Raw genomic sequence first — 22,592 nt, 5'->3', positions numbered from 1 at the left:
ATATAATCTGTTTAAAATCTACCTAAATCAGATGAATCATCCCATGGGGCCCCCTTGTAAAAAGCCCAGGGCCAATATTGACCCCTGTTTGTGGTCTCAGGGACCTTTACAAGACAGGTGGTTAAGGCAGGTAATAAAACAATACCTGCCTTAAGGCTGAAATCAATTTAGCTGGTATTGTATTTTTGGTGTATGTTCGCATCTAATATACACAGTCTATGGGGTTTAGTGCCCCTGAGGGTCTAGGGCCCTGGGGAAGTTGCAGTGTAGCCTCGCCAAAGTTACCCTTAATCACCACAAACAGAACACTAACAAATATGCAACTTTACCAAAAGGCTGAATGCTGTTTTTTTTTATCATGGATATATTTATTTTATTATTTTTTTTAGGTTTTACTCGTTCATGTTTTTTTAATTGTGTTTTCTCCTCAATTTAATATTCAGTGCTTCTTCCGTACAATGAGAAGAGCTTAGCCAGGGGAAGTTTTTAAAGCATGGTTTTATTAAATATTTTAAAAGGAAACTGAGTCAAAAAGCCAACTCTGAAACCAAAAGTGTTCCTAAAATGAGGGCCTCCCTTAAAGGGGAAAAAACAACAACAGACTGACAGATTTAAAATACCATTTGTGGTTTTACCTTTCAGCCAGCAGAATATGTGCAGTGAACCTGTTATTGACCAACATAACCACCAGAGAGCAGCCTTTTCCCTATTATTGCCTTTGACGGATCATATTTTCAGAGGTGTCCTTCCTCTACATACATTTATTCTATTTTGCCTTTTGAGTGCCTGTTTGCGTGTCTATGTGTGTGTTTGAAATACGAAGGGAGTTTGAATTTGAGAAATTCAGAGAGAGAGAGAGAGAGAGAGAGAGAGAGAGAGAGAGAGAGAGATGAGTGTCAGAGCGAGAAGAAGTGCCACCATATGTTCTCTCCGGCTTGTAAATCTTCCTGTGGACCAGTGCCAACTTCAAAAACCACTCCACTTCCCCGAAAAAACTCATCCCCTTTAACTCTCTCAGTAAGTACAGTTCTCCTGTACTTTTCCACCATATTCCATCTCAGCAACATTCAACTGCACAATCTCATAAAGTAACACTGAGTTCAGATACCTGTGCACTCAGCTGCAATCAACAAGAAGCTTAATGTGAAGGTAGGAAAGTCAGACAGACAGGGAAGAGCAGAGAGGTGGGGTTGGATAAGGCAAGAATGTTATAAAAAAAAAAAGAAAGATGGATCAAATGAAAAGAAAAAGTGAAGACTGCTGAAGAGGGCTGTAAAAAGAACCCAACCTCATAGGAGCCGGTGAGACGGAGAGAAAAAGGTATCTGGCAACAAGGAAAAGAAGGAGAACACTAACAAGGGAATAACAACAGAAAAAAGGAGTGACAGAGGTAAGATTGGGTTTTTTTGCAAGCAGCCAGGGGGATAGAAAATGACTTGTTAGACTGTAATAACTTCCTCAACTGAAAGCTGAATGTCCTCTCAGTGTAATTCAACCCACAGTTTCCTCTGTGATGGAAAATAATTGTTTTCTTGAGACTCAATGAGCTGCATTGTTTCCTGCTATTAACGGAATGACTAGAAATATTCTGTAAAGGACACCACAGGAGAAAGAAGAGAAAAATACGCCTTTTAACAAAGCATGATGTGGGTAAACTGATCCTGTCCTTTAGTGATAATTATTTTCTATATTTTAAATCAAATGTGATCGATAGCAAGGAATGTGGAGGTAGAGGGATGCTGCTACTGGAAACAGATACAAATATGTAGGGTTTTTAAGTCTTATGTTGAGATTGAGATTGCAACCACAGCTGTTTGCAAGATGAATTAGTTAAATATTTTGTCATTTTCCTCTTCTAGCCCACTGGATGTTTCAGCCATGAACCTGACCTTTGCCTTGTTTCTGCTGCTGAGTCTTCACATTTGTAAAGCAATGGTGAGTCTAACTTCTCACAACAATAATGCTGAAGATTCATTATAAACTACAAAGATGGTGGGCACTAACCTGAATAAAAATGATGATCATATTGTTATTATTATTATTATTATGATCTGAGAATTGTTCATGATGAGGGTTGCAACTGTAAACAAATGTAAAAGGATATTTTGTAAGATAGTTGTTGAACATAGTCTTCCCTCACCTCCTGTTTTCTGTCCCAGTCATCATCAGGATTGTTTTGTGATAGGTGTTAAAACAGCAGTTTCTGAGTAATGGAAGTGTGGCTCCAGTATTTTGGGTCAGCATTGCACCTGTTTCCCATATAATCTGGGAAGATTTTGGGGGCAGATGTGGACCTGGCGCCAACTACAAAGTTTCTGGAAATTGGAAGGGGAGATGGATATGAAAGAGAACACATACCATTTTCATTGTGGTTTCATGCAATGTTTTTTTTATCACTTAGGTTTACAATGAAAGACAAGTTTATACCTGAGTATAGCGCATGCATCTGGAATGAGATGAAAAAAAAACATATGATCCTTTCCTCCCGTCAGTTCTGACTACAAACATGATATCAGAAAACTGCAACTGTGTGTTTGTGTGTGTGTGTGTGTGTGTGTGTTTGTGGGGGGGTCAGGGAAGCAGAGCCCAGCGCAAACAGAGACAAGCTGAGGAGAGCCTGAGACCATATATTGGCAGAGTAGAGCCAGGTAAGACTTTAATGTTGAGTACATTAGAGGAATGCCATTTTGGCTACATTCACCCTGCAAGCCTGAACACTCAACAGATTTATTTCCTCAGATCAGTTTCCAGTGTGAACAACGTACAATCCTGAAGTGACTTGCATGACAAGCGTTCATGAAGAAATGTAAAAGTCACATTAATTACATTGGTGTGACTGTTCACACTGAGGTCACATTGGGAAATTGTATCTAATTTGGCCCACATATAAAAGTGTCCCAAATCAGAATTGAAAGGATCAGATTCTTTATGATTTGTGTTGTTCACACTGTGGCGAAAGAATTCTGAATTGTGCCTGCAGTGTGAACATAGCCTTTCAGACTGCATGTCAATTTTATATCTTTTTGGACAAGTTAATAAGTTAATAAGTTCCATTTAAGGGTATTTGCTTTCTTTCCAAAGTCCAATTTGCAAATAATTTTTTGCCACATCAAGTGATGAAAAAGGTCATATAATTGTTTACACAGCTGATAACTAATCAATTCAAAACTGACAAGAATGTACAAGACAACTATATTAACATGTATAGTGAAGAATCAGCAGAGAATCATGTGTACAATTATTACTTTGCGCATGTCTTTCCAATTTGGGTCACTTATGTGCACAACATGGCGTCTTGGACGAAGAACTGAATGTGTAGCAATGATTGAAATGTGGTTATTATATCATTCATTGTCCTGCCATCATTCATTTGCTTTACATTTTCCTCTTTTTTTATTCACCACTCTAACATTTCATCATCTTAAATAGACCCTTATGACACATTTTATGTGTTGCTCTGATCTAAAACACCTTTAATCAGTACTGAAAGCGGAATAAGAGGCCATCAGAACAGGCCTGTAATCAGACAAAGAAAACACACGTCAAACCAGTAAAAACTGAAGGTTGGTTGTCGTTCCTTCATGTTTCAGAAAAGCTTTGTGAGCTGCTGAAATGCCATAGTCCGGTGGGATCTTGGTGTCAGGTGGTTCGGGAAAATGGAGTCCTCATCCCCAAGTGTGTTTGTCCACAATCCTGTCCACGGTAAATAATCCATTTAAACTGTTTGTCTGTTTAGGATTGTTATAATTTTCTGTTTTTGACCAGCAAATGTACTCTAATGTATCCTTTAAAAGTTAATTATTCACTGTCTTTGGATTTGTTAATAATACCCATTATAAAACAATAAACCTAAAAGAATCCTAAAGTAACGCTGTACTGTAATCCAGCTGTGCACGTTGTGTGATCCATCCTCACATATAGTTTTGCATATGGGCAATGGCTCATGCAATCAGGCAGAGGGCACCAGTGTGCAGTGTTCTGGGAAGGACCTATGGGAATGAGTGTTTGCTGCATAAAGAAGCCTGCAGAAAGAGACGCCGCACTGGGCTGGCTCACACAGGACCCTGTCTGGGTAAACACACACAGCATTAGATATTACACACTATTTCCACTGCGCACTACTGCCTGCCAAATGAGCTCTGTTACCATTCTTGATCAGTCCCCAAGGCTAAATGCACTGAGGAGGAGTTGAGCCAGTTTCCATATCGTCTCCTGGACTGGTTTCTGCTCCTGAGTCGTATGGGGGAATCCTACGCACCTGCTGCCCCGCCCCAGAACTGTCTCAGCCACGCCCAGAGGACACAACTAGCACAGGTAGCTAAAACTTCACACTTAGAGTGAGCCTAAGCATGCAGACTGACAGAAGCCAAAATGTGCATCCAAGGGGAGAGGATGATTGTGGAGCAGTAAACAAAAAATGATTTATGATCTACAATGACCTCAGCTAATGATGATGATACAAATGAAATCAATATCCATGGGCAATTGTGATGCTAAAGAAACTATAGCCGGAAGAAAAATATACCAAGGGATCACTTTCACTCCTAGTGTAATCTAACACTCAACATAAAGTTGTTTTTGACACCAGACACCATCATCGTTCTGGTATACAAACTGCGTTTCAAGGACTGTCTGGCGAGAAATCGATGTTAACAACCTACTTTAAGTGGAATGTTCTTGTGTTGCTTGTGGTGTGGTCGTCCACAGAATGAGACAGGGGCTCTCAAGAACACCATGTATAAATAGGATTTGGTCAATAATCACTAAATTATTCAATAAGATGGTGAATGGAGGGATAACTTAATATCCTCCCGCCAGCCACCTTGACCTCATGGCTGAAAATGAATTAAGAAGATTTTTTTTAATGATATGAAAAATGATATACTGTGTTTTGGAATAAAACTATTTTTGTGGTACCTACATCTCAAAGATTTTGTCTTTCATTAATGTAAGATTCAAAAGCAAGATTCTACAGCCATGCATGTTATGTTGTTCTTGGGTGAGCTAAATGCTCACATCAGCGTGCTAACGATGCAAACGTGTTTCTGTTTACCATGTTGACCATTAAGTTGAGTGTGTTAGCATGCTTACATTTAATTAGCACTAAAGAAAAAGTTCAGCTGATGCTGATGGTGTCAGTTTTGCAGGTATATGGCTTTAAACAAATGGAAATATTGACCTGATGGGGCTAGATGAAAACTCAGGGTCACACAATTGATTAGGATTCATCCTCAGAAGACCTTGAGTGTCTGCGGCAAATTCCAAAGCAATCCATCCAATTGTGGGGGGACTAATTGACTTACCAGCATTGCCACCCCTAGACCCACGCTGCAAGCATGGCGCACAATGCATGTTTATTTAATTCATTTTATAAATAAAATATAAATGCTTCTTTTCCACCTTTGCCTCTCTCCCTCTCTCTCTCTTTAGCAAAGATTTACCATACTGGACAAGAACAAAGATGGCAAGTTGAGCCGCAGGGACCTGAGGAAGCTGCGTTACAAGAGGATGCCACTGGAGCACTGTGCCACACCATTCTTTCAGTCAGTGCCACTTCCAGCAGCCAATGCAACAGGGCTGCTTCCAAGATTTTAGCATGTCATTAACTAATGATCATTAACCCCTGATTCAGCTTTAGTGTTGCATGTATTTGCAGGAAGCCAGGAGTATGGGAGAGAAAAAAAACTCATTACTGATTACATGGCCTATTTGATAAGTAGGAAAAATCTTCCTTACCATAAGGTAACTGGGTGGTCGATGAGGTAACAACAGTGTTGCTCACTATGTTCATCACCTCATGTCAAGCAAAGCTTCATAATGTGAACCTTCTGTCTCTCACAATATGTTATTTTTCAGCTAATTACTGAAACACCAAGGGTTAAAAATGTCACACCGAGATGCATTTCGCCCCCGCTCTGTGACCAAGTTGCACCTCCCACCATGCTGTTCTCTCTGCATGCCATCTATCCATGCATCCTCCATGCCAATACCCTCTTCCTGTGTCCTCCCCTCCGATCTCATGACCACACCACCTCTCCATCATCTTACTCCTCCTCCATGTTGATGCACTTCTTTTCCCCCTTCTGTGCTTCCTTCTTTCCTTTCCGACAAACAGAATTAGCCTACCTCTCTGTCAACCCCTCCCTCGATTTAACTCTTGTCTCATTCTTTAATCCTTCCATCTCTTTCCCTTTCTCCACCATCTATTCTCCCACCCAACCCCCCTTTTCTCTGTCAGTCTGCAGTGACAGGTTTTGTGGGAGTATGGCTGGCTGTGTCAATGTCAAGCCATTCCCAGCAATGATAATGTTTATTACCCGCTGTGTCTTCCGCTGCCCATGGATTAACACAAATTGAAGGAGTACCCTTCAGAGATAACGCTGCAGGGTGAACTGAAAGACAATGGCTGTTGATGAGCCCCAGTGCAGTTGTTTCTATACCTATGGATGTATACCATCTCTGTGTGGCTCTATTAGCTCTGTAAGTGAATGCATGTGTTTCTGAAATTGCTCTGTTGTCTGGCAGTGCCATGTTATGAGGTCACCATATGTTATACTGTGCTGTGTTTGCAGGTCATGTGACCGTAACAGGAACAGGAAGGTGACCCTGCAAGAGTGGACAACCTGTCTGGTGGATCGCTCTGAGGCCTGGTTCTACCATTTCATGTGTTAGTCACAACTTTTGCCCGATGTTGCTATAATTCTTCATGGTCACAGATAGAGGGTGATGAAGGTTATAGGCTACTTAAAATCACTTACTGTTTCTAAAAAGCCCAGATTAAAAGTAGTCTTCTGTATTTTTTGCAGTTAAAGCAAAGGTCCTTCTACTTCTTCCAGCTTAACAGGATACTTTATGATACATGTTCCTCCATAATTATTCCATTTCATTTTGCTTCAAGCTATACAAATAATAGATAATAATAATTTCCTGGATGATGATTAAACTCATTCATTAAGAGGGCAATTTAGTATTGTACATCCATAACGTTGGTGGACTTCAGATAAGCAAATTAAAAACAGAATGGATGAAATAGATGCAGTGGCAGAGCGCTGGATATTATTTTCCCAGACCTGGAGTTCCCCCTGGACAACAGTCAACCATTTTGCTTGTCATGACAAGTAAAAATGATTCAGGCTTGGCTGTTCATCCTTGCTATCACGGATGTTCAGATCTGAATTTCTTATCTCAAATTTTAGTCAGATAATCAGACATTACAATTTAAGAAATTCTGATCAGCAACCAGATTTTTTAAAATAACATATTTCTTTGTGAACCCTAAAAATATACAATATATGCTAGAAATTGCACAACTTGATATTGACTGTTACTGACCACATACTGTATATTTGGATAGATGGTTTTTGATGTGAAATATTTCATATAAAATTAAAATCTTTATGGTCATTATTTGCTTCCACAGAGAATCCCTTCAATAAAATTGCATGTTTTTAGACAATAATTAAAGACCATTAACCATTAAGTTATATATATTATATACACCAAATTAACTTTTTTTGTTTTATCCACAGCAGTGAGAATGGGTTCCCGAAAGCTGTGTCCTACAATCAAAGAGAACGTCCTTTGACATGAAAAACAGCCATGAACTCCTGCGTGTCTTTGTACTGTAAAGAACACGCTGAAGACAACATCACCACAGTTCTCTGATTTAAAAGCTACAGGATGACATCTCCACACACTGCTCACTCATCTGTTTGACTTTGTATTGCAGCTTGTAATTCAGTGATTTATCACCTCATGCTGGGAGTCTGCTGATTGTCTGTGCATTTGTCTGCGCTCAAAAGGGACAAATCATTGTCTGGCCAGACTGACCGACCAGTATTGTTAATTACATTGGCTGACATTTTTTACATTCGTGTTGTAAAAGAGCGGAGGCAACATTAAGTACCAAATTACATGGCATGCTTTGAATAACCAATTAAAAGGGAGGGCGACAGCAGTGCAGACAGACAGCGTGATGTATACAGAATGACAAGCTAGATGGGAAGTAAAGATAAAGGGAAAAGAAACGCTTAGTATGAGATGACGTGACCGGAGAAGAGACAAAGAGATAATAAAGGAGGTGAAGGGGAGAAGTAGAGGAAAGTGTGATAATGCACTGGAGGAGGGTGAGGGAGGGAAGGAAGGAAACTGAGTGACTGAAGGAAGGAGAGAGAAGTAGAAAGTGTGTTTGTGAAAGATGGGAGGAGGTAATGCACTGTAAATGGGAGTTGAGAGTAATGGAGTAATGCATAAAAAATGGATCAGAAATGAGGGAAGGACTGAGAACGGAGAGTGGGGGGGGGGGATGGCTGAGAAAGCGGGAGGAACTGAGGAGAAGAGGAAATGCAAGAAAAAAGGTTTTGATGCTGCAAAACATTTCCTTTACTGGCCGACTCTGTAAATAGCATCTTTGAGCATGATGCAGAATATTTAGAAAACACTTGACCTCTGTCAAGGACAAAAAACTTACATAATACAAGCTTTCTGACTTTTTCTATGTATGCACCATCTATAATACATGCTGCTCTAAAAACTCTTGTTGCATCTTGTTTGTTTGTTTTGTGCGTGAATTGTGTGTGCGGTTTTTCTGGTGCTACGAGATCAATAGGAGGATGGGAGTGTGGCCCAGGGTGGTTTTTTTGGGTATGACTGGTTTCTCTGGACTAATTAGCCTTCACATTTACCATGCCTGAAGGATGGGGGGGGAGACATGGGAAAGAAGATAAAGAAAGGGGGAGAGATTTCAGTAGTCAATATGAGATGCAGATTCAGTGCAGACGCGAGGCAAACAAGGACCGAAGACTTCTTGCTCTACATGTCGGGCAGAAAGAAAGTGCATCACCATAAACATGAAAACAAGATGTTTTCATTCCTTAAGATTTTTCACTGAAAACTTTTTGATAAAGTAGAGTGGACCACTGGAGGGCTGCAGTTCATCTTGGCGTACGGAGTGAAAAACAAGTCTAAACTGTGAGAGGGGGGAGGAAAAAAAAAGAAAACAGGCATGAGGGAAGAATAAAAGCGGAGAGATTAACTGTACTGGACTGTATTTGCTAATGATGAGTGACCTGCGGAACGACTAGCTGTTGGTCCCGTCTCTCCACTGTGTAAAAAAAGCTCTGAAAACAAATGCCCATGCCCCCGGTCCCTCCACCAACAAACATCTCTCCTCAATCGCTCCCTTCTTCCCCAGGGACTGGTCCCTTTATAAGAAAAAAATAAATAAAATGAGCTTCTGGGGCCACCCCTGGAGGTCCAGCATAGCCTACGCACCTCCTCCCTCCCTCCTCCTCCTTACCACTGCTTTTTTCTTTGTGTGTCTTCATACCCCCTCCCCTCCTCCGTGCTAATAGATTCCCTCTCATTACCTCTGGACCACCATCTCCACCTCCTTCCATCCCCCCATCCAAACACACAGAGGGCAGTTGTAGATTGATCCACCTAATCCTACTTTACCTTCCTGTCACACACAACCACACACACACTTCCACTCCTACTGTCTTCCCCTGTCGCAGCCCATTTGGATATTAGAGGAGAGAGATATCTGTGTGCCACCCACCTCTCTAACCTTGTTCTCTCTCCTCCTCCTCCTTTGGGTGCTGATCAGTGATCTGATCTGTGATGGCTTGCTTGCATCTCCCCCTCTCTCCCTTTCTCACACATTTACTCACACACACACACACACACACACACACACACACACACTCCCAAGGGACTCTGACAGCACAGGAGCAGATGGGCGGCTGGTGATGACATGTTGTTAAAAATAAAGATTCCTGTTAACCCGTTGTCAGCTAACACACCCTCCCACCCTCCCGCATGTCCCCCCATTTCATCTCATCTCTGTCAATCTCTCTCTATCGCTTTCTCTCACAGTCCCTATTTCTCTCTTTGCTTTAACAACACTGTCCATACAGGCTATTATTCAGTACCAAAGCCAACTAACTGAGTAGGCAAAGTAGGCAGCACGAGACCCCCCGACCCCCAGAACATGATATTTAATACATGGTTGTCATAAAGACAGCCCCTTCCATTATGCATGGCTTGTAAGCAGACATCAATAATAGATGAAAAGGCCAGTTTTGCAGTTCCTTTTCATGCAATTATGCCAAATGAAATTTTTACTCTCACTTTCTGTCGCTTTCTGTGCGGATGGAGTTTGTCCAGTGACTGAATGTCGATAAATTATTAAATGGCAACACAAGAGGAGAGGAGCTGTGGGATCAAAAGAAATATTCAGGCCAGTCACGATGGCAGTGAAATGGAGAGAGGATGTGTGTGAGAGCTTGTGAGCGTGTGTCACCCAAGCCTGTGCATCAGTTCCAGGTCTGGCAGATGTCAGACAGATGTCCAAAGTCTTAGGGAAACAGACTACAACATGATTCACAAATCACCCCGCCCCCCCAAAAAACAACATAAAAGTTGTAAGAACGCAGCTCATACATAAAGTTGTGTATGTGCAGTAATCTCTCTAAGGTTAATCACCATCCAATCTTCAAAAGCAGCCGGCGTATCGCGCTCTGCCAGATTGCCGACTTTCAGAACTTCTTAGGGACTGTAAAGTGGGCCAGCGAATGGAGAGGGATACAGAGAGGAAGACTGGTGGCTTTGAAAGAGAGTCCAGCCGCAGTAAAGGGTCCTCACTGAAAAAAAAAAAGACCAGTTGTGGCCACTGAAGTGATACATTTATTAATAGCGCTCATGTGCCATTTTTTATTCTTCTTTGAAGTGATTTTGTAGGCAGAGAGAGAGAGAGGGAGAGAGAGGAAGGGAGATAGGGTGGATGGGTGTATGGCTGGGAGGGGGGGTCTCTCAGATTTTAGCCTGCGGTCAGACAATATTCCCTCTGGGTGGAGTGGGTCCCATTCAGAGCGACCTCAATAGCCCTACACTGAAGTACCTGGTGAATGAGTGAGAAAAGGCCCCATCACAGAACGCACAGGGGGGAGTTTGCACACAATGTGGCGGGCCTCTTTCTATTTTCCTGATGATATTGATTAAAGCGCTCAGGAGAGAGAGAGAGCATGGTACATGAGGCCCACCATTGTGTGGAGATAAGAGGGCTGGGTTGATATGAATGTGCCCCCCCCCAATCCTTAGAGATCTACACTTGACCTATAGGTGGAGGACATAAAGCCTTCAATATGGCCGTCCTGTATAGAGACTTTATAGATCGTCGCTGTCCGGCAGGTTTCCAGTTCATTACATTGTGCCCTCACTGTAACATGCAGGGGCACAGGTTTTTAATTTCAACTCCACAGACAAGTGGATTCACTCTGAAACCAAGCCCCAGGCATCAAATACAAGCTACTGAGCACAGTGGACCAAATGCAACAATTTCCCCTTACTTCAGCAAGACAATCAAGGATAGAAAGGCTTAGATGAGGAAATTAGGCAGAGAGGGAAAACGCAATAGGAATAGTCGTCTGTAGGCTACAGTAAACATGATGCGACAGCTGGTTAGCCAGGCTTAGCACGAAGAAACAACTAGACTGGATCTGTCGCTTCCTGACCTTGTCCTGTAAGACCACAAATTAACATTTTTATATTTTTTGGTTTGTGTACGGATTAATTAGCGTTAATGAGTGAGCTTTAGAGGTGCTGGTACGTGGATTTTGTTACCATTGATTGTAGCCAAGTTAGCTGTTTCCAGTCTTTGTGCTAAACTAAGCTAACTCCTCCTACATATATATATATGTATGTATATATAAAACAAGACATATTAACAAAATAAGGTATTTAGCTGCAGTCTAACTTGTCCAGTAACTAAGAAGTTTAATACAGGTAAAAGTTATTATTGTTATTATTATTATTATTATTATTATTATTATTATTATTATTATCATTATTATTTATTTACTATAGTAAATAATTCCCGCTCACCCTCATAGTAAAAATCCCTTTCAAAACTACATTGGGCTAATATACATATTGCATCCTCTTTTTCATTTAAAAAAAAAGTGTCTCTTTAGAAAAAATACAGTTTTCTCATTCTGTTAATTTAATGTGAAAAAACAAGCTTGAAAACTAAAATAATTTGCTGCACAAACAAATTGTACAGCTGTTTCATCAGCGCTGCCAGAAACAGGTCAAAAGACCAGATTTTCCTCTTTTTATTTAACGTGGTACAGGTTTTAATTTGTTTTAAAGGCAGCACACTAAATATTTGCATAAATCCATTAAGTGTCTGATAGGCCATTCTTCCATTTAAACATGTTCATTTAGAGGCAGTTGAGCGCCTGATTGAAGTAGCGATAAAAGCACAAAGACAGCGTAACCTCTAACATGCAGTCTGCAGCTCTCCTAATACAGATGTTATCACACCAGCCAGAGAATGGTTAATGTATTTAACTTTTACATCACCCCCCACTTTCCCTAACGCTGGTCTTGACAACACATACTCTCTCTCACTCTCTCTCTCTCACTCTCTCTCTCTCTCTCTCATTCCCTCTCTCTCTGTCTCTCTCTTTCTCTCTCTCTCTCTTTCCCTCTCTCTCTCTCTCTTCTCATCACCACCCCCATTCAGCGACCTCACCGCCAGCCCCCTCACACTCACCCACTCGCTCCCTCACTCTCAGATTGCACATACAGATACACAAACACACACAATCACACATGAGCCCATTTGAATTGCAAGTGAGCTCTGTTCACTACCGGAGGAGGTAAACAGAGGGAACAAGTGAGAAGAACAGGAGGGAGGGGGGGGAGAAAAAAGAAAGAAAACAAGAAGAGAAGAGGGCACACAGGCTACACTGACCGGATGACATTCACACAGTGTTTAGCAGGACAAGCCTCCACGTGTGAAGGACTGAGAGACAGAGAGAAAGAGTGAGGAGAGTGCCTGGGGAGCCTTGCAAAGCACCAGGGCACACAGGAGGTGGGACAGCCCTGAAGGGACACCTGAGCCCTGAAGAGACACCTCCTGAAGTAGGGAGTGAGCAGAACCCCATGGGAGACGGAGTCAGTGGAACACCCGACAACAACCTGCTGTCGCTCCTCCTCTCCTCGCGACCGGCTCTCATCCCCTTCTCCTCCTCCTTCTCCATCCTTGCTCCCTCTCTCATTTGATCCCATCCCTCACTCCCTGCGCAGGAGAGAGAGAGCGTGCACTGAGAGAAGGTAAGGGGGATGCATGCATGCATGTTGTTGTCCTTGCAGAGCATGTGTGTGTTTGTGAGTGTGTGAGTGAGTGAGTGAGTGCGTCAGCGTCTCATATTTCAACTGCATGTGTAAGTCAGCAACTTGTTTCTTTAGATCAGTTCTTGTGTGTGTGTGTGTGTGTGTGTGTGTGTGTGTGTGTGTGTGTGTGTGTGTGTGTGGTCTCTGGAGGGTTTTAAAAAAGCTGAGACAGATGCAAGGTACTTTTCATTTGTTGCAGGATCGTTTTCATGCTCTGCTGTGGCTGTGCTCATCTGTTATCTGTGTATTTTATTGCTCACTGTGTCTGTCTTTTCTCTCTGACAACCAATAATTCTTGTCATTTCATAAAGAAAAGTATGACTGTGGAGTGGTATGTATCAAGAAAGGGCACAATACTGTAAAAAAGTGTATGTGAGAGAGAAATATACAAGACCAGAAGACTGAGAGATGCAGGCACAATGGGATAATGAAAGTAAGGAAGACAGGAGAGGGGTTAATATATTCAAATATACATGCAGCGAGGTAGAAAATCAACCGTAAAATCCTATCAAGTTTCATGGTCACTGCATGTTAGCCCGCCATCATCTCACCAGCCCCCACCATGAACCACAGGCCAGTTCTCTGCCCACAGTAGTTTGGGGGGACAACGGATCCTGCAGGGACCACCCCATGCCATTTAATCTGTCCCTGCCCACAGATAACAGAAGGCAGATGGTCCTGCCAGAGCACAGGGAGATAGAAGATAGCAAATACAATGTGCAGACAGATAGCACACAGCACTCAACCTGTCCCTCTGAAACGGAGACTTCTAAATAAGGGGGCCAAATGAAGTGAAAAGCAGACAGAAAGAGAAGGGCAGAGACAGAGAGAGAGAGAGAGAGGGGAGAGAGAGAGAGAGAGAGAGAGAGAGAGAGAGAGAGAGAGAGAGAGAGAGAGAGAGAGAGAGAGAGAGAGAGAGAAAGCCAAGCAGAGAAGGGGTGGAAGAATCTTTAATTAAAACCCAAACAGTATCCAGAATAAATGCATTCAGTTGACAGTCTGGGATAAACATAATGGAAAGAGGAAACTCATCTAAAAGAAAAAAGAAAAAAAAGAGCTGAGCAGAGAGTGAGCGGGACCATCAAAGTCATGGGCTCCTGTGTTTAAAGGGGAGTGTGTATTTATTTATAGAGGGCGGTAGTTAACTTCACTAGGCTCCCTCTCTCTGTAAGACCCAGCCTTTTTGCCTTATGAAAATTCAATTGGCCATAATTTGCTGAGGAGCCGTATGCATATTTTATTAGCGGGCGCGTTTTGAAGAAACAAGCCCGCCAAGCTTTTTTGTGTCTTCGTCTTTATGAAGATTGAATGAGGGGGAGTGTGAGAAGGGCTGTGAGGTTGTGCAGCCGTCTGGTAATATGTGACACATTAGAACCCATTCGACATGGGGGCTAAAGTAAACACCAATCAGCTTCATGCGTCTGGCTAAAACACCGAAACAAATTCATTGCAACCTTGTTGCGTGGCAATAATGTTTTTCCCATTTCTCACCCTTTTTTTTCCAGTTGCACTTTCTCCTCTTTACCTCTCTCTGTCTCCTTGCCTCTAATTACTCTAGGATCCAACATCCTCCTCTTCTTGCTCTCCATTTCCACAGCCCTCCCTTCCTCTCCCCCCCTCCCTCCCATTTCAATCTGCCTCTCTCCCACTGCATGTCTCTCAGTTAAAGCTTTATGGGTCGTTCACTCCCCACTTTCTTTGCAAGGATAATGAGCAGGCGCCTCTCTGCGACTTTGTAGCTGTGCGACAGTTTGCGAGTTTGGATCTTGGAGCTACCCGGGGCCCGAAAGACTCAGATGTACCTTCTGTAGCCGCCTTCATGGTTCCACTGTGATTGTCATCTGATCTATAGGGCACAGCACTGACATAATACACCTTGTTAGAGGGAGGCGGGGAGTGTGTTTGTGAAGACTGTGTGACTTTGAACAAATGTGTTTTCTCCGGGGAGAAAGTAGAACACTGAGACCTGTAATCATCCTATTCACTATCACTAAATCACAACCACACACCCATATATAAATACGCACATAAAAAAGGGCCAGGAGAACGGAAACACTAATAGAATGTGAAATAATGCCATAAAAGACAGAGAGAAAGAGAGATATAGAAAAATCTCGTATAAGTTCCTCTTGTGCGTCACATTTATGTATGCTGATTGGATTTGACTGCATCAGAGCACCTCCAGGTGTTGTTTGTGTACCTCACTTTCTCCTGGTAAAATGGTTGCTAATGCCCATGATGAAAGATATTTGGAGAACAGACCGATTTGAACTCCCTGACTAAAAATAGAAATGTAGATGTAAAGGCATCGACTTCAGAGTGATATTAGCAACCCACTTCACACTTTGAAAAGTAGTGCGATGGGTGATTTTTTACAGTGAGTGTCAAGCTGTGCTACACACACGCACGCACGCACATATCCCAGAGTAATATAGCATGGCAATTTCTTTCCCCCCTGCATGAATAATTCTGTCTGAATAGGATAGGATGTTTCTTCATATCAATGAATCATCAGCCGCTACAGCTCTTTAGTGTCTGTGTGAATGGTACAGTAGAAATTTAACTAAGTGTGTTTGAGTGCATTACTGTGTGTGTGTGTGTGTGTGTGTGTGTGTGTGTGTGTGTGTGTTGCTGATGGGCTCTGATTGATGTTCCTGACCTTTCCACTATGCGTTTTCAGAGCCTGGGAGTTTTCCAAGACGTGGTGAAGTGAAGGAGTGAAAGAGACAGAGAGCAAGAAGCAGCAATGAGACTCATGTCCCTGTCCTGGTGTTTGGGTGCAGCTTTTGCACTGCTTTGTGGCTCTTTGTGGCCCCAGGTGCACTCGGCCCTGGCACCTGAGAATGAGGTGCCACTTCGCCCGACTACATGGTTACCAGAAGGGAAGATCACCTCCATAACTCTCCCCAAAGGACGAACTCGCAGGTATAGGGTAACCGATGGGATAGGGGAAAGGTTTGAAACAATATGCATTCATGTGGTGTTGTTGTTGGTTGCCATTAGGGCATCAACTAATGATCATTTTCATTATCATTTTTTCAAGTTTTCTGGACTTGACAGTTACTACTACTACTGGACTTCACAAATAGGATTACAAATTGGTGTGGTGCTATTTTCTGTTGTCACAATATCCAATACACCACCATATATGACAGACTTCCCACCAGCAAGTGGGAGTCAGCAAGTATAAGTCATGCATTCAAATAATGCATTTACTATTTATTTTTTACTACTAAACAAAAGTACAAAGGTATGAGCATCAAACAGACTTAAAGTATTAACCAAACATACTTAGAACGAGAAAAGAAAGAGACCAACCTCGAACATGGACAATATGGCTGTAACTTGTATTAAAACAATGTTGCAACAATATAAACATATGTGAAACGATGTTAAATAATATCCAGATTCAAATCCACTCAAATAAACACGTCAGGAACATGGAGGGTGGTGTCGATGAAGGAGTACTTGAGCTCATCTGATGGGCCCGTGGGAGTACGACAATACGACAAAATAGGTTGGGAACCACTCCAGTATATATATATATAAAGTCAGAAAAATAATGAATAATGCCAATAACAGCTTACCTGAGCCCTAGGTCTTCAAATTGTTGTTTTGTTCGAGCAACAGCCTCAAATTCCAAAAGACATTTAATCCACAATTATAGAAAACAGAAAATCAAATCAGAGAAATCACATTAGAGAAGCTGGAGCCAGCAAGTGTTGGGCGTTTTTTCTCTAAATAAAAAATCATCATAGGCCATGTAAATGTACATGTACATAAATGTACATGTCCAATTTCATCAAGTAAAGAGACTTGATATTAAGTTGAAACGTCAGCGTCATCTGTTAAATGGAAATTAAGTGGATCATCTCAACAGAATATTCTTGAATCAATTTGTTTTGCCTTTGAAACGAGGTTGAATTCTAGTGCGAAATAAATTTTTTAAAACTCAACACCACACATCTGACTCTCATTTGCCGTTCATTGAAGACCCATGATTACATCTTGAGGCCCACTCATCACATTTGCCCTTGTTTCCACTTTAATAACAAGTCGACAGCCATCCCCCAACCACCTTTAGACAGTGGCTGATTCCAGCGCCACTGTAGAGAGAGCGAGAGGAAGTGGAGCCCATTTGGCCTGAACCTTACACAACAGTGCCAGTGCTCGCTTTCTGAAACTGGGAGCCGAAAATTGCGAAATGCATCTCCCTGTGTGCTGCAGTCTGTCCACCAGTGCAGTCATGCAGAACCGCACTGCAAATAATGGAGAGAAAACACTGATTCAGGAATTAATCACTCTATTAAATAAGCTGCAAAGCGCCCTTGAGAATGACAGTGTCGCACATCTGTTTGGAAACAAGCGCCATCTGCACAGAATCATGAATAATTATGTTCATAAGGAAGGAGAACAAATATATATTAACAAATAAAAATGCAGTTGCTTCATTTTCAATGAAGGGCCACTAGCTGTGAAGAAATGACATGTAACAGAAGAGTTTGGGTTAGAAAGAGACAGACGTCTTCTGTTCAAATGTGTCTTTGCGGAGGGGAGCAGTTTAACTTTGACTCCCGATTTCACAACAGTGATTATTTGAATTAAAATAGAGCCCGACCACCGCAGCATGGATATTAGATGTCCTTTAACTGCCTCTGAACTGCCATCTAACAAAACTGTGAAACTTTAGATCACTATAAAGGACAAAATAGTTTCCATGCTAAGCACGATCCCAGATACAGCAAACAGACAGATATCCATCTGAAACTGTCAATGCAGCCTTATCATGCGATTCCCAGGTCACCTCTCCTGATCGGACCGATCAGCATGTAGGCAAATGGAAAGACAGCAGTTGGCAGATGTTTGAAACAGCTGCAACGTTGAAATCTTAAAGCTTTAGGAAAGAAAATTACAAGCAGCCCACCGTATCGCCGAACCATCCAAGAAAATGAAAGAATGTTGCTCAGTGTGCACTGGAAGATATCTTGTCTTCTCATCCATCACCTTGCAGCCGCATTGAAACATGATGTTATCTTTTTGACATTCCCTGCGATGAATCAGACAACTTCTTGCGCGTTATCTTCTGTGTTTCCTCCGCAGACTATACTTCACGCTGAAGAAGAAGGCTCCGGCAATGTCGGTGACTGTCAGCCCCTGTGACCTCCCCATCGAATGGAGTTTGGCTGCCCGCACCCTGAAGGACAAACCCCTCAAGAGCCTGCAGTGTGAGTGAACAGTAAGACCACAAACTGCACCTTCAGACACCCACTTTACCCTGAAGATCATCACTACATCTGGCTAAGCCAAGACCATTAATTAGATATTATCATCACTATGATAACAGATAGGGATTTAGTAGAGGGCAATGACTCTAATCTTTCTTAACCTTGTGTGGCTTGATGGCCAGAATTTGTAGTACACTCATGAGAACTACCAGGTATATAGTTTTTGCATTGCTTGTCTGTCTTTCTGTTTGCAGCCTTGAGGTGATAACTTTAATTTACCACTGCTGTTAGGTCACACGTATAGATACGTACCTGCCTATGTACCTAGGTTTTTTCAAGACTTTCTTTCTCAGCTAGATAAAACAGATATTATTTTCATCCTACATCCTCCTGACCCGTTTCTTTAGGTTATTTATTTTTTTCTCTAAATGCCACCCACTATCTCTGACAAGGACAGAGATGGTGGGTGTGACCGTATCTGGTTGTCACATTGTCATAAATTTTACATGAGGCTTTGGATTCAGATTTTAAAATCTCATAAAACGCGTACGCATCAACCGAAAAGGGCTGCCAACTCTTGATTCAAACATTGAATAGGCAATAAAATAAAACTGTGCTCTTAGTCTGCAATATTTTGCTCTTCGCAAACCAAAGAAATCAAATAAACTCGGAAGAATAAAACAAACTAGAGAGCAGCCAATAAAACACAAGGCTAAAACTAAAGTCAGAGCAATAAGTAGAGAAACCAAAGTAATCAAATTTCAACCCTAAAGAGGGTGACGGGTTCTGGAAAAGAAAATATGCCTTGGAATGCTCCATGAGTACTTTTCCAGGTTAACGAAACAAGCCTTTCTACACGGTAAAATAACATTATAGTTATAAAATGACACATGAATCATTCAGACCCTGAGCTCATGGGTCCCCATCGCCAGACTGAATTATTCACTTTGATTCTGAAACATTTGGTCTCATTTGAGGAGTGATTTCTTGTCTCGAGGAGAGCTGAACAGTGAAGATGAGCGGTGGTGGGTTTTTATAATTGCCAGTTGTGTCACTCTAGTGAAGAGTGTGTACTTCAAAATAACAACACTTTAGGTATGAATACAAATACTGGTAACTGTTTTTGAAGTGACAGTTTAACATTTTCACACATTTGCTTTCTTTGCCAAAAGTTATCACTCCCATGTCCGTGTGCTAAATATGGAGCTAGAGCCAGGAGACAATTATCTAAGCTTAGCATAAAGACTGGAAGCAGGGGGAAACAGCTAGCCTGGCTCTATGAAAAATGTAAAAAAAACACCTGGTGATGATAAAACCTACGCTAAATGAACAGAGAAACTTTCCCCGTTTAGGTGTCCCACTCTGCACATACATCATTCTGCACAGTGAAGGTTAAACATCCAAGTGACGTAACAACAGGCAAAACACATTTCAATTTAAATTGTTTGTTTATAATTGTGTTTTAAATTCTTCCTCGCAGGGAGCACCAAAAAGAGTATGCCTGAGGTGTGGTGGCGGGGTCCTGGGACTGAGGAGAAAATGCACAGCTTCACAGGCAAAGCAGTAGACACCTACAGGGGTCCTTCCTACCCCCACGCTTCCATCTACATCGTGAGACTGCGTTCCAAACAGCAGAACACTCGAGCTACGGTGTACCTCCACGAAGGCCTGGGGCCCTCAGGCGCCTTCCCTCTGCTCCCAGCTGACCCTCGAGTTCACACATTAGGCGTTGGCATGACCAGTGTCACCCTCAGCTGGGCGCCCAGTGCCTCCGTAACACGCCTCCCACACACACAGAAAAGTTATGATTACTGTGTCCTCGTCAACTCTCAGCAAAACTACCCCAGCCTCTGTGCCGCACGAGAGAGCATGAGGAAAGAGAAAGACCAGAAACAAGAAAAGAAGGAAAGGAGGAGAAGAGTGACAGTGTGGCCGATTTTGAAAGAGTGGTGGTGGCAGCAGTGGGACTCTTATCCTGAACCCCAGAGTCCACCTCCTTCCCTCACTGATGAGTACGCTGACCTCCAGTGCGTGTGTCAGGGGACAGAGAGTGTATGCACCGTCTCTGAGCTCCTGCCTGACACCCAGTATTACTTTGACGTCTTTGTGATCGACAGGCTGAACGGGACCAGCATGGCGTACAAGGGGACATTTGCTCAAACACACGAGGAGGCTCGCGCCGCGATCACCGCGCTAAGAGAAGGGGAGCTGAGGTGGGTGACCTTCCGAGACAGAGGCTCCAACTCAGAGCAATTCTTCAGTTTCCGTCCTCGGGGCTTGCAGCAGAGCGGCCTCCTCACCCTGCAGAGCTGCGGCGGAGGTGAAAAGGTCAAGGTCACCGTGTCCAGTAAAGGTCACGCTTTGACCTCCCAGGCTGTGGGGGGAGATTTAGCGCACATTTGGCTCCAGGGAAGTCCTTCCTATCTCATCCACTTGGAGAGAGAAGGAACTACCATAGGCCAGATCTCTGATTCTCCAGACCTAGCTCTACCAGGAGGTCTGATGGCTTCAGTCAAAATGCAGACCTCCTCAGCCTACCACCGCAGAGGGGTCCCATCTCTGCCCTCCACCTTGCAGATAAAATCCTTCAACCGGTTGCGTGGTTGCAACAGTGTCACCCTGGCCTGGATGGGCACAGAGGAAAGAAGCCTGTACTGCGTGTACCGCAGAAAGCTGGGAAACCACGAAGCAGAGGCTGGGGGTCTAACTGCACCCTGTCTGGGGCCAGAGTCCCGCTCTGACACAGAGAGGGTTCTGTGCAAGTATTTCCAGGAGCTGAATCCTCGGCGGGCCGTCACTACAGCTGTGATCGGGGGCCTGGAGCCAGGGATGGCCTATGTGTTTGATGTCTATCTAATGAGACGCTGGGGGATCCCTATCAAGTACGCCAGCAAGATGGTGAAGACCAGAAAGGAATGCTGAGCTGCCGCCCCCTACAGGAGGTTTTTAGACTGTCCCAGTTCAGGGGAAAACGTATCAGCCATGGACATGCTGTAAAGACTGACCATGAGAACGAAGCCATTTGACTGTTGTGGAGAGACTGTTAACAAAACAAGGAAATATTCCCTCTGGAGGAGCAATGGTTATATTCAAACTCCTCTTGCATTATCCATACAAGTGGATGGGAAGCATATGGAGAAGGATCTGCACACCAGCAAAAGTTCATAACATTTACAATACAACTCTTGTGCTTTTGTCATTTTGTTTTTCATTGTTGATCATGATAATGACGTGCCAGTTGTCCAAGTGCTTATTTTGTGTGTGAGTACGAAGGACAGATGAGGTTTGTGATGACAGAAAGTCAATACAAAAACAACAACAGAGACTGTGCCAAATATGCAACAGAAACAGATGGGGCAATAATTGGATAACATCTGAGACACGGGGGTTTGCAGTGTATATCTCCAGTGCTGCATATTGTACAGGCTTATAAACACAGATGGATGCAATCTACAGATGCTTAGTTCAAAGTCAGTGTGTATCTTTGTGTTCTGCTTTCGCATGAAGCAGTGAAAAATACTTAGTGACTTGCCTCATTGTCTTTGATGTATTCCTGTACTGCTTCAAACGCACCAATAAATACTGGGGTATCTGTACGTTCTTCACCGAGTGATGCATGCATGTACACTGGAGTGTCAAATAGGATTTTGCTGCTACCAAATTGTTTTCAGATAGCTTCCGCTTTTACTGTAATAGATGAGGCCTTGTACGGCTTGGCGTCATACTAATTGTGACATTTAATTTTAGGGAGACTAAACATGTTTGTTTTGGAGACTAGATGGGGCTGCACAGCAACAACTATATATACAATATTACAGGGAAACTTAAATATAGTTCCCAAATGACTGTGGCTTGAAGTAGCCCTGCCTTGTCAGGTTATCTTTCTTGAAGACAAATCTCTCATTTGGGTGTCAAGTAATTACTCATTTATATTCACCAAGTAGAAACCCTAAAACGGCATAAAACAGATAAAATATTACCTCAGACATCATTGCACTATTTTGGCTGTATAATTGTGATTATGTACTGTAAAAATATGTTCAGAATAGTTTGGTGTAGGATTGATTTTACAACAATGTGAGTTTAAAATGTTAAGGAGCGGGGTAAGTTTAAAATAAAATAAATTCTAATTGATTGTCAATTAATAATAGGAATTGGGATTACCAGAGTCTGGAGGCTAGTGGGTGA

At 42.6% G+C, this 22,592-nt stretch overlaps 2 protein-coding genes across 2 annotated transcripts; both read left to right on the top strand.

Annotated features, from left to right (window-relative positions):
• Positions 1 to 1,022: 1,022 nt before the first annotated feature.
• On the top strand, positions 1,023 to 8,533 carry sparcl2 (SPARC-like 2). The gene is made up of 9 exons (XM_051420194.1): positions 1,023 to 1,390; positions 1,860 to 1,935; positions 2,576 to 2,648; positions 3,591 to 3,702; positions 3,954 to 4,072; positions 4,160 to 4,314; positions 5,431 to 5,543; positions 6,573 to 6,667; positions 7,530 to 8,533. Exons 2-9 carry the CDS (start codon positions 1,879 to 1,881, stop codon positions 7,583 to 7,585), a joined length of 780 nt encoding a protein of 259 aa, XP_051276154.1. The 5' UTR covers positions 1,023 to 1,390; positions 1,860 to 1,878; the 3' UTR covers positions 7,586 to 8,533.
• A 4,008-nt stretch (positions 8,534 to 12,541) lies between these two features.
• Positions 12,542 to 22,000, top strand: ndnfl (neuron-derived neurotrophic factor, like). Its single transcript, XM_051419964.1, has 4 exons — positions 12,542 to 13,119; positions 15,860 to 16,104; positions 18,280 to 18,404; positions 19,885 to 22,000. Exons 2-4 carry the CDS (start codon positions 15,926 to 15,928, stop codon positions 21,324 to 21,326), a joined length of 1,746 nt encoding a protein of 581 aa, XP_051275924.1. The 5' UTR covers positions 12,542 to 13,119; positions 15,860 to 15,925; the 3' UTR covers positions 21,327 to 22,000.
• Positions 22,001 to 22,592: the final 592 nt, after the last annotated feature.

Source organism: Dicentrarchus labrax, unplaced genomic scaffold (assembly GCF_905237075.1).
Source record: "Dicentrarchus labrax unplaced genomic scaffold, dlabrax2021, whole genome shotgun sequence".
In the NCBI taxonomy this organism is placed as follows: domain Eukaryota; kingdom Metazoa; phylum Chordata; class Actinopteri; family Moronidae; genus Dicentrarchus; species Dicentrarchus labrax.
This window is presented reverse-complemented; position numbering and strand designations above follow the sequence as displayed.